Below are 16,593 nucleotides of genomic sequence, written 5' to 3' on the forward strand. Positions count from 1 at the left end.
AAGTGCTATTTTATTATACAGTGACAAAATGCTACGCAAAGCATCTACTTCTCACAACCCACAACCCAATACATATATGATACACTTATATACATATCTGGCATAGTCTCCCAGCCAATCAACTGTTGGCTGCCTTGTCTCCAGGACTATCTAGCTCAGTCCAGTACAAGCCAGTTTTTCTGCTCAGTCATTGAGCTGTCATGTGACACCACCAATCACCTGGCTGTCACTTAGATCTTTTACATCTGCTTGCCATGTGCAGTCTTATATGTCAACATCCTGCTATTGCAGTTAGATAATACGGTTTTCCCAGGACTCTTCCCAGGATTCTTTCCCAGGGGATAGGAGTGCCACCGTGCTGGTAACTCTGTCATTTCTGTTACACCTCTAGCCACCATCTTGTAATTTTAGCCCTTGCAGGGTTGTTGTTTTTTTGTCACACACCACAGGATAGTGCTCCAACAGGAGGTCTGGGAAGTTTGGGAAGACATTGCCTGCTCCTTCCTGCCCCTTGTCTCTTAAAAATTTTTTTAACAAGATAAAATTAATTTGAAACAGACTCCAAATTTCCTCTAAAAAGAGGAAAATATATGGATTGCTGAATATCAGAGAGAAACTGAGTAAAGATAAATTAAGATAATTATTTTACCAACACTACTTTGGAGCTCCCTGGCACTGTCAGATGACACAGTTTGCTTTCTTTCCGGCAGAGTATTAGAAAATTACTAACAAAGACCAACTGCAAAAAACGTGCTCATTTCTCCCTCTAATTTGAAACTGATTAAAATGTTATTGTTTCTGTTCTGGAAACCATTATTGCTAATAGGAAAGCCCCTTAGAAAACAATCTGTATATTGTTATGCATTCCTTACTTTGTAGTTCCAGGGGCAATACTCTTTTCTTTTCCAAACGGGAGTCCGTGGTGGCAGCCCAGGGCGGATGGGGCCTGCAGGCTGCCCCCAATCAGAGCCTCCCTACCAACTGTGGCAAGAGGGGCCCCTCACCCCATGTGAGGCTCCCAGCAGCAGCGGCCATTTGCCAGTGGCCCTCACCCACAGGCTCCAGGCTGGCTGCCTCATTCTCCATCCCTCCCTGCCTGGGGGGGAGGTGCATCAGGGAGCAGGGAAGGAGGGTGCACAGGCAAGCCACACACCGGCCACGCAGGGAGGAAGTCACTTGGCCTAGCCAAGCTGCGCACCACACTGCGCACTCAGTGTTGCTAAGCCATGCTTCTTGTGGGGGAGCGGGATGGGGCCCTTTCCAGGTCCATTTACCCCTCCCAGTCCACCCCAATGGTGTCCAGCTGCTCTTCCAAGAGAGGGACTGTCACAATTCCAAGTGGGACTTCAAAGAAGTGACCAGCAATGGTTTTCTTGCAACAGCTGAAACGTTGCAAGCCAAATGACCATCAGTGGCATCTCAAGCAGAGTGACACCTTTTGAAGCCTACAGAGATCAGCTGATTAAGAAGGGCAAAACTCTGCTTAGAATGGCACTATATGTGGAGGACAGCCCAACCTTATGCTTGTTTACTCAGAAGTAAATCTCAGTTTGTTCAGCAAGGTTTATTCCCAAGTAAGTGGTTCACGGGACTGCAGACATAGTGTACATGAATTGTTTATTTATTTACAGTCTGCCTTTCATACCAAGACTCAAAGCAGATTACAATATTTGAAATCAATTCAGTAAAACAGTATAAGACATAATAAATCACAGATGATGCAAAAACTAGATTACGGAAGATAGAAAACAATGTAGTAAGAGCAAGATCATACATACATTAATTTCTCAAAATAATAATAATAATGATAACTCAAAAGTGGGAATCAAACAAGAACAGTTCAGGTCCTTTAATAATTATTATTAATGCTAGTGAGGGGCCCCCTTTCTTAGATCAATAATTCCTTTAACTGACTACATTTAAAGCACAGCCTCAGGGGGGTGGGGTGGTAGGTCGTGTACCCCTACCTTTGGATGGGGCAGCACTTGGATGTTTCCGGTGGGTAGAAACTTGAGTGTACCGCCACATAGTGAGGATGAGAGACACACTGACCACCCCTCTTATTTTGGTTTCTCATTAAACCCAGTGGTACGCACCAAAAGAGGTGTAGGGCTTTTTTAGTCAGTTACCTATAGGCGACCAAAGGGGGGGTCTGGTCCCAAATCTGTGACTGAGAAGGAGGGGGCTGTGGCAGGTGGATATATATATTTACCTCCTGCACTTATTTCATACGCTGGAGCCTTTTTTTAGCCTTTGGTCGAGCTCTAAAGGCCGAGATACGCTCGACAAGCCCCCCCCCCCCGTTTAGCTTTTGTTGGGCTCACAGGGACAGAAGAGTGACACGTGTGTTGTAAAGTGAGTTTTGCCCCCATTGTTGGTGTGGATTCCAAAAAAAGGGGAAAGTGATCTCCTTCAGCAGGAGGCAATCCTTGAAATCTCTCTTACTGGAAATATCAAGGGCTCACAGACGAGCACAGAATCCGTCAGAATAGGTGCACAGAATACTGTGGTCTGTAGGTGTGACTGCTGGCCACTGACTGAATTTTTAAAGATAACAAACTAACCACCCTTGGTTTGTGGTTTGTTTTTTGTACCAAAAAAAACTAATAACAAACTCTTGCTCCTTAAATGGAAGTCACCATGTCATAAATGAAGAAGAGGGGTGTGTGTGTGTGTGCGCGCACATGTGTTTTAAAGAAAAATTTTCGATGGGTAAATGGGTGCTTTCCTGCCAGGCAGACACCTGCTGGCCACCTCCTGGCTACAGCTTTGGGAGCCCTGGAAGGACTTTGTGGTGCCTTCGTAATGTTTACTTTATTTACAAACATACAAGCAGTCCGTAGTGGAGTCACATACTAGTCTCCTGCAGTCAGAGAGCACAGCTGCTAATCCTGTACCAAGTCCACAAAGAGAGCAACTGCGCCCCAAGGATATGTCAAGCTGTGGATGGCTTTCAGCTCTCTCTCTCTCTCGCTCTCTCACTCTCTCTGGCTCTGAGGGTGTCGCATTTGAAGTCTGGATTCTGGGCCATCAAAGGGGGAAAACATTGACAGTCATTAAGAAGCATTAATGCTATTTTGTCAAGGCTAAGATTACTACCCATCAGATAACTCTTTAGGCACCGATGGCCTAAGCGCGTAACTGTATACATGTATATTTATAAACACAGGTTTTAAAGGGGAAAAAGATCACTGGAGAAGTAGGAGGACAATTTGTGTCAAAACACATGAGAGCGGCAGAAAGGAAATTGAAATGTTTGATTCGGCCATCTTGCTGATACGGAATCCCTACAAGTCGCTTGTGGCAGAATTTAATCGGAAATGCGCTGGCCACCTTGGATATGCTACAGACCGGAACTGGAAAAGCAAAGGTAAAAAGGTTCTAGGCTTCATCTTCTTTCCTCAAGTCATGGAATTAAAAACAAAAGCTCTTAGAAATATGGCCCTCCACATCCCAATTTTGGCCACTTGGGGCTGTGAAGGGGGCTTTCAAGTTTTGCCCAGCTTAGTTGTGGGGGGCAGCACAGAGGCCTCTTCCTCCTCCTGCTCATCCAGAGTGGCGTCCCTCGTCCTTCCAAAAGCTGTATTTCCCCTCAACTAGATCATAAAGTCAAATTTGGGTACTAGTGACACAGGGTCACATTCTCAGCATAATTCCTGGTTGGCTGAGATGATGTTGTCAGGGAAAAGAAGACCCAGCATTAGACAAAAGTTGGTTCTGAAACACATGCCTAGCAGAACAGTGGACAACAAGCAAACAAATACAAAAGCATAAGAATTTCAGATCTTCTGGGACGTAGTTCCCAAAAAGACCTCCGCAAAAAAAAAAAAAACCCTCTTTTCACAGTTTGATTTTAAATTTCTCATCTCTGCTATTTTGACTTGAGAACTCCTGATTTCATTTTTCCTTGCATAAATTTGACCCATAATTCTTTACTATCATAGCATTTTCTCTTCCATCACACTGAATTTTCCCCATATAATGTATATATGTTTTAATATTATTTGTGTCTGTCAATAATTGTGTGTATGTGTGTAATGGGATAAATGGGGTGTTTTGTACAGATAAACTGCATATTAAAAATAAACATAATGCATATACAAAATAAACAAATCTACAGACTCAGGAGTGAAAATGGAAAACTACACCTTGACAAAAAAAAAAGCACCTTGTCAAATAAGTACAAATTAGAGTGCTGATACAGCAAGTTTTTTTCAGCAAGGGGCCCGAGCAAAACACCAACTGGCAACACTATTGAATTGTTTTATTTGCATTTATCAATGGGCCATTACAAACATGTCAAGGATGCCACAGATACATAATAAAGGAAATATGCGTTTAATAAAATTCTGGATGGATAATTAATATAATAAAATTGTGCTAAAATATACATAATAAAACTATGCTAAAATCGATGCATTCAGAGAAATCATAACTAAAAATTGTGGCGGTGTCCCAATCGGCCAATGGGACCTAGCAACCATTAAAATCAACCTGAAGGTTCAGCTCTCTTAGCAACCATAAGGTACAGCTGGAGAGAGCGAGGAGGGATCCGATACTATAAGCAAGTTCTTTAAAAAAAAATTCTTTGACTTTTAAAATATCAAATTGGGGTGTGTGGCAGAGGTGCTTCCGAAGGTGATAACTCTGAATCAGCTATAAATTCGTTACGCTTTGTTTTTTGGAGTTTTGGCTTTTTGCTAGTGGAGTGACGCACTTTGAAAACTTGTCTTTAGTGCTGGAAGACTTTTAATATAAAAGAAAAGAGTAAGAGAACAAGCACAGTAACATGGAATACAACATTTGAGATGTCATAGTGAATGTGTTTTCGGCAAAATGAATTGATATATCTGAAATAACTCTGTTTTATATGCCATGAATTAAAAGAAGTTACCTGCCCCCCCCTTCTCCTTCTGTGGATTACAGCGGGTTGCTGTTTAGCCTTTCAATGGGAGAGAAAGAGAAGCACGGCAAGGAAATTCTTAAAGATACAAAGTTGGTGGTACAGCTTCCTCAACGTAGATCCTCTGTTTCTCTATAACCCCGTCTAAACAAACAATTTCTCCAGTAGCATCTGCATCTGTAAGTGCTAAGATGGCTTCAAAAACCAAACCTGAAGTGATACTGAATTCTGTATTTGAACTCCTATCTAAGACTCATCAAGATGTTGCAGAAATGAAGCAGGAGCTTGCCCAAAATACAGCCACAATGTCTCAGAATTCAGTTGCAATAGCTGCTTTGCAAGAAACAATCTCATCCCTGACTGTCAGACAAGACAGGGTCAAAACCAAACTTACAAAAAACACACAGGAAACTAAAGAAATCAAGAAGAAGGTGGACACTCTGGAGATGTCATTGGTAGCTTCAGCTGAAAGGGAGGAAAAGCAACAAGATCAACTAGAAAAGATTGAAGATCGAGACCTGCATGGATATTTGACAGTACTGTTGGCAGAGTTTTTACAGGAAGTGGAAAAAGTCATTGGGGGTATGATTGTGACAGCGTACAGAATAAATTCTGCATATGCAACTAGAAATAAAGTACCAAGGGATTGCCTGCTTCAACTGCTTTCAAGAAGTCACCGAGATTTGATACTAAATACTCACTACAAGACACCACTTAAAGTTTAAGATGAGCCTTTGAGATTGATGAAGGAAATACCTGCAAGACTGCTGAAGAAGAGGAAGGATTTTATGGAAATTGTTCAACGCTTAAGACTCAGCGGAATTCAGTTTAGATGGGAATACCCACAAGGCATTTCTTTTACCTTCAAAGCTAAAAGGTTCAAGTTCACGGAATTGGATAAGGCTGAACAGTTTTTGCGAAGATATGATGCAGAATTGGTGAAACCTATCAAGCCAAGAACCTACAACTAGAGAATCTACAGAAGAAGAAAAGGCATCTGAGGCATCTTGGGGTGGGGATTTACCAACAGACTCCCCAGAGGAGTCTCCAACTGATGATATTGATGGCTGAACAAAAAACTAACTGGGGGAGGGAAGGGGGGCAGATCAAGGGATATGGATGACAATTTTGGTTTTGGATGGTTAAAGGGTCTAACTGAATTTTGATATGTTACAGGTTTTATCTTGGAATATTAATGGATTGAATTCTCCTAACAAAAGGAGGAAAATATTTCACCACTTACAAAAAACTAATGCTAATATTATTTGTTTACAGGAAACGCATATAGTCCCAAAGGATATATTTAGGTTGGAACAATCAAGGTTGGGTACACTCTTCACATCATGCAATGAAAATAAAAAAATTAATGGAATAGCTATGTATATACCTCTAGCATTAGAACCCAAAGTTATTTACCAAGATATAGAGGCAAGAGTGTTGTTGGTGGAAATAACTTGTGGTTACCAGAAGTTATTACTTGTGGGAATATATGCGCCTAGATTAATCAAAAAGAATTTTATGATAAATTAGCAATGCTATTAGTTGAATGTGCTACAGAAAAAATGATATGGATGGGGGATTTTAATGGAGTAATGGTACCTAAGATAGATAGGTCTGGGAAAAAGCAAAAAGCAAAAAATGAAGGCAAATTACCTGGGGGTTTTGCTGCTCTTACAGATCAATGGGATATGTTCGATGTCTGGAGATTGACAAATGGTAATAAGAAGGGATATACTTTCTTCTCACAAAGACATCTCACATATTCCAGGATAGACATGTTATGGCTCTCGAAAGGTTTGATAGACAGGTCAGAAGATTCAGAGATTTTGCCTAAGGTGCTATCAGATCATAATGTGGTATCAGTTAAAATTAAAATAGGAGATAAAAGATATAAACCATGGATAATTAATGATTTTCTTTTAAAAAATACAAAAATAGTGGGTAAATTGAAGGTGGATATACAGAACTATTTAAGGAAAATACAGGTAAGGGTACCCAGGAAGATATAGTTTGGGATGCCAGTAAGGCAATAATTAGAGAATTATTAATTCAACAAAATACAAGATGGTACAAGGAAAGGGAAACAAAGAAAAAACATATATTAGATGAAATAAAATTAGGGGAACGACAGCTTTGTAGATTGCAGGATAAAATATCTAAACAGGAACAGCATGATAAGATTAGGAAGTGGCAACAGCAATATGAATTTTTAATTGCGGAAGAAATTGAACGGAAAGTTATTTACAATAAACAAAGATTTTTTGAACATGCTAATAAACTGGGGAAAATGTTAGCATGGCAATTTAAACATAAAGATAAAAAAGTACCAATAACCCAAATTAAAAAGAAGGGTAAGATAACAAGAGTAAAAGAGGAGATAATAGAAACATTTGTGGAATTTTATACAAATCTATATAAAAAAAAGTAGTTTCAGAGATAGATGTGGATGCATATCTAACTAAATGGGAATGGGAAAAAATAACACAGGAAGACAAAGAAATATTGGATTCCCCAATAACTAAAGAGGAATTAGAAGAAGCAATAAGCAAAAGTAAACTAAATAAATCTCCTGGGCCAGATGGATTTACCGCATCTTATTATAAAGTATTTAAAGATCAGTTAATTCCCTATTTACTGGAAATGATGAATTTAGGACTGATAAAGGGTATTATACCTCAAACATGGAAACAAGTAAACATAGCACTAATACCAAAGGCAAATTCTGATATATTGGAAGTTAAAAATTATAGACTGATTTCATTATTAAACACTGATTATAAATTATTTGTTGCAATTTTAGCTATTAGATTGAAAAGGGTACTAAATCAATTAATGAAGATCAAGCAGGATTCTTACCAGGTAGATTGATTAGTCAGAATGTAAGGGTGGTAATAGATCTTCTGGAATATGCTGAACAAGATACAACTCCGATAGCTTTGATATTTTTGGACGCAGAAAAAGCATTTGATAATGTTAACTGGCAGTTTATGATTAAGGTATTAGAGTTTATGGATTTTGGTGAGAATTTTAAAACTGCTATAAAAAGTATATATACTCAACAAACTGCTAATTTGATTATAAATGGATCATTATCACCGAAGATTGAAATTCAAAGGGGAACGAGACAGGGATGCCCTCTTTCCCCTTTGCTGTTTATTTTAGTATTAGAATTGTTACTGAATAATCTTAGAAAAACTGATGAAGTAGTTGGTGTTCGAATAGGGAGAAATCAATATAAAGTTAGAGCATATGCGGATGATTTAGTATGTTTTTTGATTGATCCGATTGAGCAAATTGACAGATGGAATAAAATTTTGGAGGTTTATGGAAAGCTTTCAGGTTTTAAAATTAATAAAACTAAAACTAAGATATTGGTTAAAAATATGACTCTCTCACAACAACAAATATTAATTAAAAAGACGGGATTTAATATTGAACATAAAGTTAAATATCTAGGTATATGGATATCGAATAATAATCTTAATTTATTTCAACACAACTATGTAAATCAATGGCAACAGATAAAGAAAGACTTGATAAGTTGGGGAAAAATGCCACTATCATTGTGGGGAAGAATTTCAGTAATTAAAATGATGTTATTACCTAAAATGCTGTTTTTGTTTCAAAACCTACCAATAGTGAAAGGTGCTCAGATATTTGAAGATTGGAAGAAAGATATTTTGAGGTTTCCTTGGGGTAATGAAAGACATAGGATTGCATATAATAATTTAATAGAGTTAAAAGAAACAGGAGGGTTGGGATTGCCAGATTTGAAAATGTATTATCAAGCAGCCTGTTTCACCTGGATTAAAAATTGGATTCTCTTAGAGAACCCGAAGTTATTAGAATTAGAAGGATTTAAACTGCGATTTGGGTGGCATGCATATTTATGGTACGAGAAGGAGAAAGTAAATAAAGAATTTAATTCCCATATAATTAGAAAAAAATTATTACAAATTTGGAATAAATATAAAGGTTTTTTTGAAAGTAAAACTCCTGGTTGGGTTAACCCCGTAGAAGCATTTATGAGAAGAGGGGCACATTTAAATTTGGATTGTGATAACTAAAGAGAAATGATAGAATATAAAGATGGGGTATGGGTGTTGAAATCTCGAGAAGAACTTCAAATTAAAGATTGGTTAAACTAAGGGATGTATTTAGTAAAGATAATAGGTTGGGTTTTAATCATACCAAATCTAAAATTGAGAGTATATTATCTAAGGGTAATAAAGGATTGATAGGAAGGTTTTATAAAGCATTTATAGAAATGAATTTAGAACAGGAAAGGATTAAACCAGTGATGGTGAAATGGATGAGGGATTTAGGTTATAATATAGATTTGGAAATATGGGAAAATTTGTGGGAAAAGGAGTTTAAATTTACTATTATGAATGAAATAAGAGAAAATTTATATAAAATGTTTTACAGATGGTACATAACCCCGGTATTATTAAGTAAAATGAAAAAAGATGACAAAGCCCTGTGTTGGAAATGTGGTACTGATGTAGATACATTCATGCATGTTTGGTGGTTTTGCAGAAAAATTAGGAGGTTTTGGCGATTAGTTTTGAATGAAACTAACAATTTGATTAAACTAAAAATAAAAAAAGATCCTGCCTTTTGTTTATTTGGTATCCCAAAAAAAGATTTAGATAAAGGTGACAGAGTCATATGTCAATATAGCTTTGCCGCAGCAAGAATTATAATTGCTAAAAGATGGAAGCAAATAAATAAACCTTCAATCAAAGAGTGGAGAGAAAAACTATGGATGTATATGCGGATGGCCAAAATTACAGATTCTTTACATGGTAAAGATATGGAGGAATTTAAACATACATGGTTAAAGGCCGCTGCATATTGGGACAAATTGGCAAAAACGGATTTTAAGGGTATAAACAAATTATAGTTCTATGTGATTCTTAATTAATGATTATAATAATAGGTTTTTATATACTGTCATAACACCTCGCCGGAAGTCCAATGGTGAAGGGCACTGTGGTGGGTGGTAGGGTTTAAGGTTTAGGGCACTATAGGCTTTTATAAAAAGATGAGTTAATAAACAATGTATTAGTAGCGTTAAAAAAAAAGCGCAACCATATTGGACCTTATTTTCTTTGCCGCCAGAGCATACAGGGAAGACCTATAAGAAACAAACCCATCGGTGTCTTTTAACAAAAATACTAATTTCTCAGCACTAGGAGAGTATTTAGGCCAGAAACCAACCCAGCAAGAAATTTAGCCCTGGGTTCCACATATAGGGGGCATTCAAATAAGTAGTGGTATAAGGTCCTCCAGAACAGACGCTCAACAGATGCAAAAACATTGATCTTTAGGAATTTGGCAATAACGCCCGGTCAATACAGCCATTGGCATTGTTTGAAACCGCAGGGACGTAAAGGCTACTCTATGTTTTAGATTTGGTATACTGGCTAAATAAGAAGCTCTAAGATGGTCAGTTTTGAAAAGTTTCAACCAAGGAGCAGAGTTCCCGATTTCAGAATCTGTGTTCTGTCCATCAGGGCATCGAATTTGTGGACCCAGTCTTTCAGTTGGGAATAATCTGCTGGTAGCCCTAAAAGGTCATCTGGAGTTGAATACTGAGATAATATCTTTTTAAAGAAGTTAAGATGTAGTGGATCTTTTGTTAGCATCATATTAATGATTGTCCGCTAAACGATTTTGCTCTAGCTGTTCTGTTTCCCCCCCCCCCCAATTATTTTAATATCGCTAGGTATAAGCGCGCCCTGAGCGAGGAGAGACCTGTTTTGGCCCTCATCAGGGCAGCGGGAGTCCCCTCAGGGAGAACTAAAATACTCCTGAGAAAGTAATTTTGAATTGATTCTAAACTAAAAGAGTATCATCTTTCCAGCCCCATACTTCCACTCCATAAAGGAGGTGTGGTATGACCTTTTGTATAGTTTTAGGATGGGGTCTATGAGGAAACCTCCCTTAGTGTAGAAAAAACATAAAAAGGACCCCACTACCCTTAATGCAGAAGCTCTAGATGTTGCTAGGTGCATATTCCATTTTTGGGTCTGCTTGAATGTGACTCTGTGGTACTTAAAGGAGCTACACTGCTTGATTGGGTTGCCAAGTATACTCCAAGATGATATTTTAGGCTTTTTCCTGAAGACCATCACTTTTGTCTTCTCGTAATTAATATTAAGAGCCTCTTCCTTGCGGTACGTTCCCTGTTGTTGCAGCAACCTTCTCAAGCCAACAGAAAGCCTCCCCCCACAAATGTTTTCACCTGATTCTGAGAAGATAGCAAGTTAGGTGCCAGACAGCTCTCTGTGGGGAAAGCACCCCGAAAAAAAACCCCTCTCTGGCAGGCCTTATTTCTTTAGTCATTCTTCCTAGATGATAAGACAAAACAAAGTCTTCCTTGTTTTTTGCCCTATACAGAATGGCCAGATTTTGTAAACAGCTATGCCTCGTGGTGGGCTTCTCACGTGCTGGATTGGCTGAAATACGGGAAACGTCTCCTTGTCATTCACTATGAAGACTTGAAACAGAACCTCCTGCCCCAGCTCAAAAAAATGGTGGAATTTCTGAACGCCCACGTCACTGAGGACCGGCTGCTCTGCGTGGAAAACAACCGCGATGGGAATTTCAAGCGATCAGGTGCCAGGCAGAAGAGATTTGAACCATTCACAAAGGAAATGAAAGACTTGATCAATAAATATATTGTGATTGTGGACAAAGCACTAAGGGACAGAAACTTTACTGGGCTGCCAAAAGAATATTTGCCCAGATGATGGTCCTTCCCAGGCGAGCAGCATTTTCAAAAATCCTAACAATAAAAAAGACCAGAATTTTATAGCCGTAAAAAAGGCAAGATTTGTGTAGAGTCGGCTGATGAATGCAAATTCTTGACACTTGGATGCTCTTCAGGGGTACACTAAGTGATATGAACAGCAAGCAATGAAGGATGGAAATTGGGTTATAAACCAAGGCAAAAGCTATTAGCATCTGCCTGTGTGTGTGTGTCTTCTTCTCTATAAATGGCTACTTTGTGCACTGCTAATTCCAGGAAACAACAAAAAGGTTTCTTTGTCTCGTCCTAACTGCATACTAGCAATACTTTATCAAGAGTATCTAGATATTTTCCAGCAGTTTTGGCAATTCAGATGTGTACATTTTTCCTGGGATTTTTTGTTTGTTTAAAACTCAGCCTGATAAATTCTTTTGGTTAATCAGTTAAATTGGCAAATAATTGGTTTCTTTGTCTTTTTCCTTCACTTAACAAAATCCTCATATTTATCCTTATGTTTTAAACTTAGGATATATCAAGAAGGCTGTAATTTGGGGAGCTGTGCTTGTCTTTTAACGCTAACATTACTGACTTAGGGCAAGGGTGTTTCCCCTAGTTTAAATTTGTTTTCAAAAAAATTAAATGTATAATCTCTTAATTTGGGTGAATTTGAATTTTAACATCCCCAAAGACAGATGTGTCTAGATTTAGGGACTTATTGTATCAAGCCATTAAACACCCACCACCACCACCACCTCGGAAACTGTTTTATTTGCTTAGAGGTAATGATGCTAAGATTACTTTGGCGGTAGCAACATTGTTTCAGTCCTTTTATCCCTTGTATATAAAAAAATGATGAATCTGCTGCTCAAGATTTGTAGATCGATGAGCTTCTAAGGAAAGAAAATGACATTATTTAGGGATTTTAAAGGGGGAGGGAGAAGCTGTAAGACTGGATTGGATCCTAAGTATCATGAGGAGAGTTCTGCTCGCAGAGTGGATCTTTTATCCCCCCCCCCCCCGTCTTCTGCAACTCCTACATCACCGCAAAATGGCTCCAGTAGAACAAGTGGTACAAGAACTGCTCTTCAAGAGGGAAATTCATGGAAATCTTGGCACCCTCTTTAACAAAGGACACCTTCGAATACAACCCAGATAATTCAGCTAATGAGTCTCACAGTGCATTCCTGAGAGGAGTGCCTGCGCCGGTCATAGCTGCGCTGCCTTCAAAGGAGGTTTCGGCCCCGCAGAAACCTCCTCGCGGTGTTAAAAATCCGTGCAACCCTTCATAGGTTTGCATGGGAGATACGCCACCTAAAAAGATGGTGTATCTCGAGAAAATAAAAAAGGGGGGTGTTCCCACCCAGCCCCAAAGGGCTTTGGAGGCCACCTAAAGGCGGCTCCTCCCCCAGCCCGGCTCCAGAAGGCCCTGGGAACACCTCCCAGGATGCCGGTGCGGGCTTTGACGGCAGTAGCACGCCGGCGGAAGGCCCTGTTGGAGTCCCAGGGCGGGCGGCACTGCCTTCCCCCCCCCCCGGTGTTCAGGCAACTTACGCTGGTGTAAGGAAGCCACAGCCCTCCCTCTCCAAGACCTGAGCAAGGCTGTAGAAAAGAGCAAGAGTCCAGGAGCCCCTAAAAGACTAACACAATTTCTGGCTGGGTATGAGATTCCCTTAGTCCCCGCTCCCCTCTTCAGATACAGCTAGAGTGTGAGTCCACCTATCCTTTAGAGAAGAGTGAATTAGACACCCCATGGCAACAGCTCGTTATCCCAATCCCTCCTTGTGGGTACAGAGGGCGAGAGAGCTTGGCTTGATTGTATGCCAGAATGTTTTATTGGAGTTTTTAATTTTTCTCCTTTACTTATTTTCCCTCAGAAGAAATGAGACACCAGAGGCTTATTTCAAGTTAACAAACAAGAAACAGAGATTTATTAAACACTGGACAAGGGATGGCTTTGGAGGGGAAACTGTAGTTAGGAAGCATAGAACCAGAGCCTATTCCCTTCCAGTGACCTGGGAAAGGGCCCTTTCCCTCCCAATCTCTGCCTGTCACTCCACAGGATTTGTTTTGCACCAACTTAGGCAAAGCGGAGCCTTCCGGTTCCCAGAGTCAAGCTCAGCTTCTGCTCACACAAGTTATAAAAACCAGAGTCCCTTTCCTTTCTTCAGAACGGAGAGGGTGATTCCCTTAGCTCCACCCACTCCCTTTCTCTGAGCTTCTCTCAAAGATTAACTCTTTGTTCATCACACATGTAAATGTCAAAAGCGAGTAAATGACATTACCAGGCGTGATTGTATTAGGTGTGATATGCAGAGGGGTAGTAGGTATGGAGAAATCAGCACTGGTGATGAGATAGGAAACCCAGATCTCTATTCAATCCAGGAAAATGCATTGTCTTCATCTTCATTATTAGTTGCTTCATTATTAGTTGTAATTCAACAGTCTCTGCTGAATTAAGCTCAATGTCACTCTTCTGTACATAGGGATAGATGGACTCACATTCTAGCTGTATCTGAAGAAGTGAGCTGTGACTCATGAAAGCTCACCTGCCCCTGCCAGGAATCTTGTTGGTCTTTCAGGTGCTCCCGGACTCTTTGTTCTTTTCTGCTGCTCCAGGCAGACTAACACAGCTACCCATTGTGATCTATCTCCTGAGCAAAGCTGTTAACGATAGGACGTTTAGGAGGACATTGACCCACATGCGCAGAAATATGTTTAAAACAACAAACGAAAGGTAGAAAGAGATGTTCCAAAGTTCCAACAGAAACAGCATAGAAATCTCTTAGAAATTTGGCTAGTGGGAACCAAGGGCCAGGATGAGAGTGCAGACCTGGCAGCTGGGGGGCGGGGTGCATTTCTACATTGACAAACACCTATGTTTTGACTGGCTTTATTCCATGTTGGGCAGAAAATCACAGCAATCCTATGGGAATGCTCTGAAAATGGCAGAGATTCGGCAAAGTTGGTATAAACTTGATGCTATAAATAAACTGTCAGAAAGAATGAATAAAGGAAATTAGATCATCTTAACCGTAATAATTTTTTCAAAAATATTCTTGGATCTCTGAGAGAATCTTTAATTGTTGCATAAAACATTTCATTTTAATAATGCACTTTAATTTTATATTCAGTTATAGCGAGCACTTGACACCATTAATGTGAAGAAGGTTAGCCATTCCTCTCTTAGGGATAGATGTAATAGGCCTTGGCCAAAAATAAGAATCCATTAACAAGCACAACTGGAAATGAAATAATTCCTGATGTGACTCTAGCTTTCTAGCAGAAGTTTTGCAGAAGTTGTTTCATTTGCAAAATGGAATCAGACTTATATTAGCTCAGAAACTCATGTACCTTAGGGAAGATCCCCCAAAGCTACAAACAAACCCTGATAAAAAACGTAGCCTAATCCCAAATATATTTGCTTAGAAATAAGGGCCAAACCAACGTTACCTAAGGGAGGAGAGATACCACCACCAAACCACACCTAGGGTCACCATCTCCCAGTTCTCCAGATTTATTTCGCTAATTATGCACTTTTTGCTTATTGTGCAATCAGCCATAAAACTGGAGCATTGTCTATGAGCCTGTTCTGTATCTGCTCATGGTAACTTATGTCCAACCAGATCAATTTTATACAAAATTAGCTTGTTTCTATCTGTCTTCCCAATGGAGACCCATAGGGTTGCCAGCCTCCAGGTATGTCCTGGAGTTCTCCTGAAATTACAACTGATTTTCAGATTACAGAAAACAGTTTTTTGGAGTAAATGGCAGTGTTGTGCGGTAAATGTTATGGTATGTAGGCCCTTCTTCGCTACCGGCAGGAGGTTTTTGGGGGTGGAGTCTGAGGAGGGTGGGGTTTGGGGAGGGGAGGGACTTCAGTGCCATAGAGTGCAATTGCCTAAGGGGCCATTTTCTCCAGGGGAAGTGATCTCTATCGGCTGGAGACCAGTTGTAATAGAAGAAGATCTCCAGCTAGTACCTGGAGGTTGCCATAGATTCCAGATGAAATCCCTTCCCAAATTCTCCCCTCCACAGGCACCATCCCCAAATCTTCAAGAATTTCCCAGGCAGGAATTGGCAGGCCTAAAAAGCAGCTCACACCTTTGGCTGCACCTAGGCTTTAAGTACCTGCAACCAGAGGGAGACACATGCACAGCTAGCAGCCATCTTCTCATGATCCTCCCTGCCAAACTTTCAGGGACTTCCAGCCAAGAGGACTTCTGCACCACATCCTCTATCTCTGATTATGATAAGATATTTTTGAGATCTAGTGTATGATTAGGGTTCCCAGCTCCGGGTTGGGAAATACCTGGAGATTTTGGGGGCAGAGAGTGAGGAGGGCGGGGTTTGGAGAGGGGAAGGACTACAATGCCATAGAGTCCAATTGCCAAAACAGCCCTTTTCTCCAAGAGAACTGATCTCTATCGGCTGGAGTTCAGTTGTAATAGCGGGAGATCTCCAGCCATCACCTGGAGGTTGTCATCTATATGTATGATCCATGGGTTTCACTCATTTCACACTATCAGGAGTGTCTTTGCTTTCCTAGAAAATGTTGAATGTTTCCTTCCCTTTTGAACAACTGACAGCTACATACTTCTTTTTAAAAAAAATCTTTTTACAACATTGTATTGTCTCTTTGCCTAATGGAAAACTATCACAGAAAGTAAAACTTTTATTTTTAACATAGAAACACAGAATCATAGAGTTGGAAGGGACCACCAGGGTCATCTAGTCCAACCCCCTGCACAATGCAGGAAATTCACAACTACCTCCCCCCCACACACACAGTGACCCTACCTCACAGGGTGTTTGTTGTGGAGAGGGGAGGCGAAGGTGATTGTAAGCCGGTTAAGCCCTTAAGTGGTAAGCCCTTAAGAGTAAGCCCTTAAGTGGTGGAGAAAGTCAGCATATAAAAACCAACTCTTCTTCTTCT

General features: G+C 40.0%; 1 protein-coding gene across 1 annotated transcript in view; it reads left to right on the forward strand.

Moving 5' to 3' along the window:
• The window catches only part of WSCD1 (WSC domain containing 1), a 96,254-nt gene extending 84,584 nt beyond the window's left edge, over positions 1–11,670 (forward strand). The window contains exons 7-8 of the mRNA XM_056865173.1: positions 3,170–3,370; positions 11,309–11,670. Of these exons, the coding sequence (XP_056721151.1) occupies positions 3,170–3,370; positions 11,309–11,661 (554 nt within the window). The 3' untranslated portion in view covers positions 11,662–11,670. The remainder of the gene's footprint in view (positions 1–3,169; positions 3,371–11,308) is intronic.
• The last annotated feature ends 4,923 nt before the right edge of the window (positions 11,671–16,593 follow it).

The sequence above is a fragment of the Euleptes europaea genome, chromosome 19 (genome assembly GCF_029931775.1).
Source record: "Euleptes europaea isolate rEulEur1 chromosome 19, rEulEur1.hap1, whole genome shotgun sequence".
Taxonomy (NCBI): Eukaryota; Metazoa; Chordata; class Lepidosauria; order Squamata; family Sphaerodactylidae; genus Euleptes; species Euleptes europaea.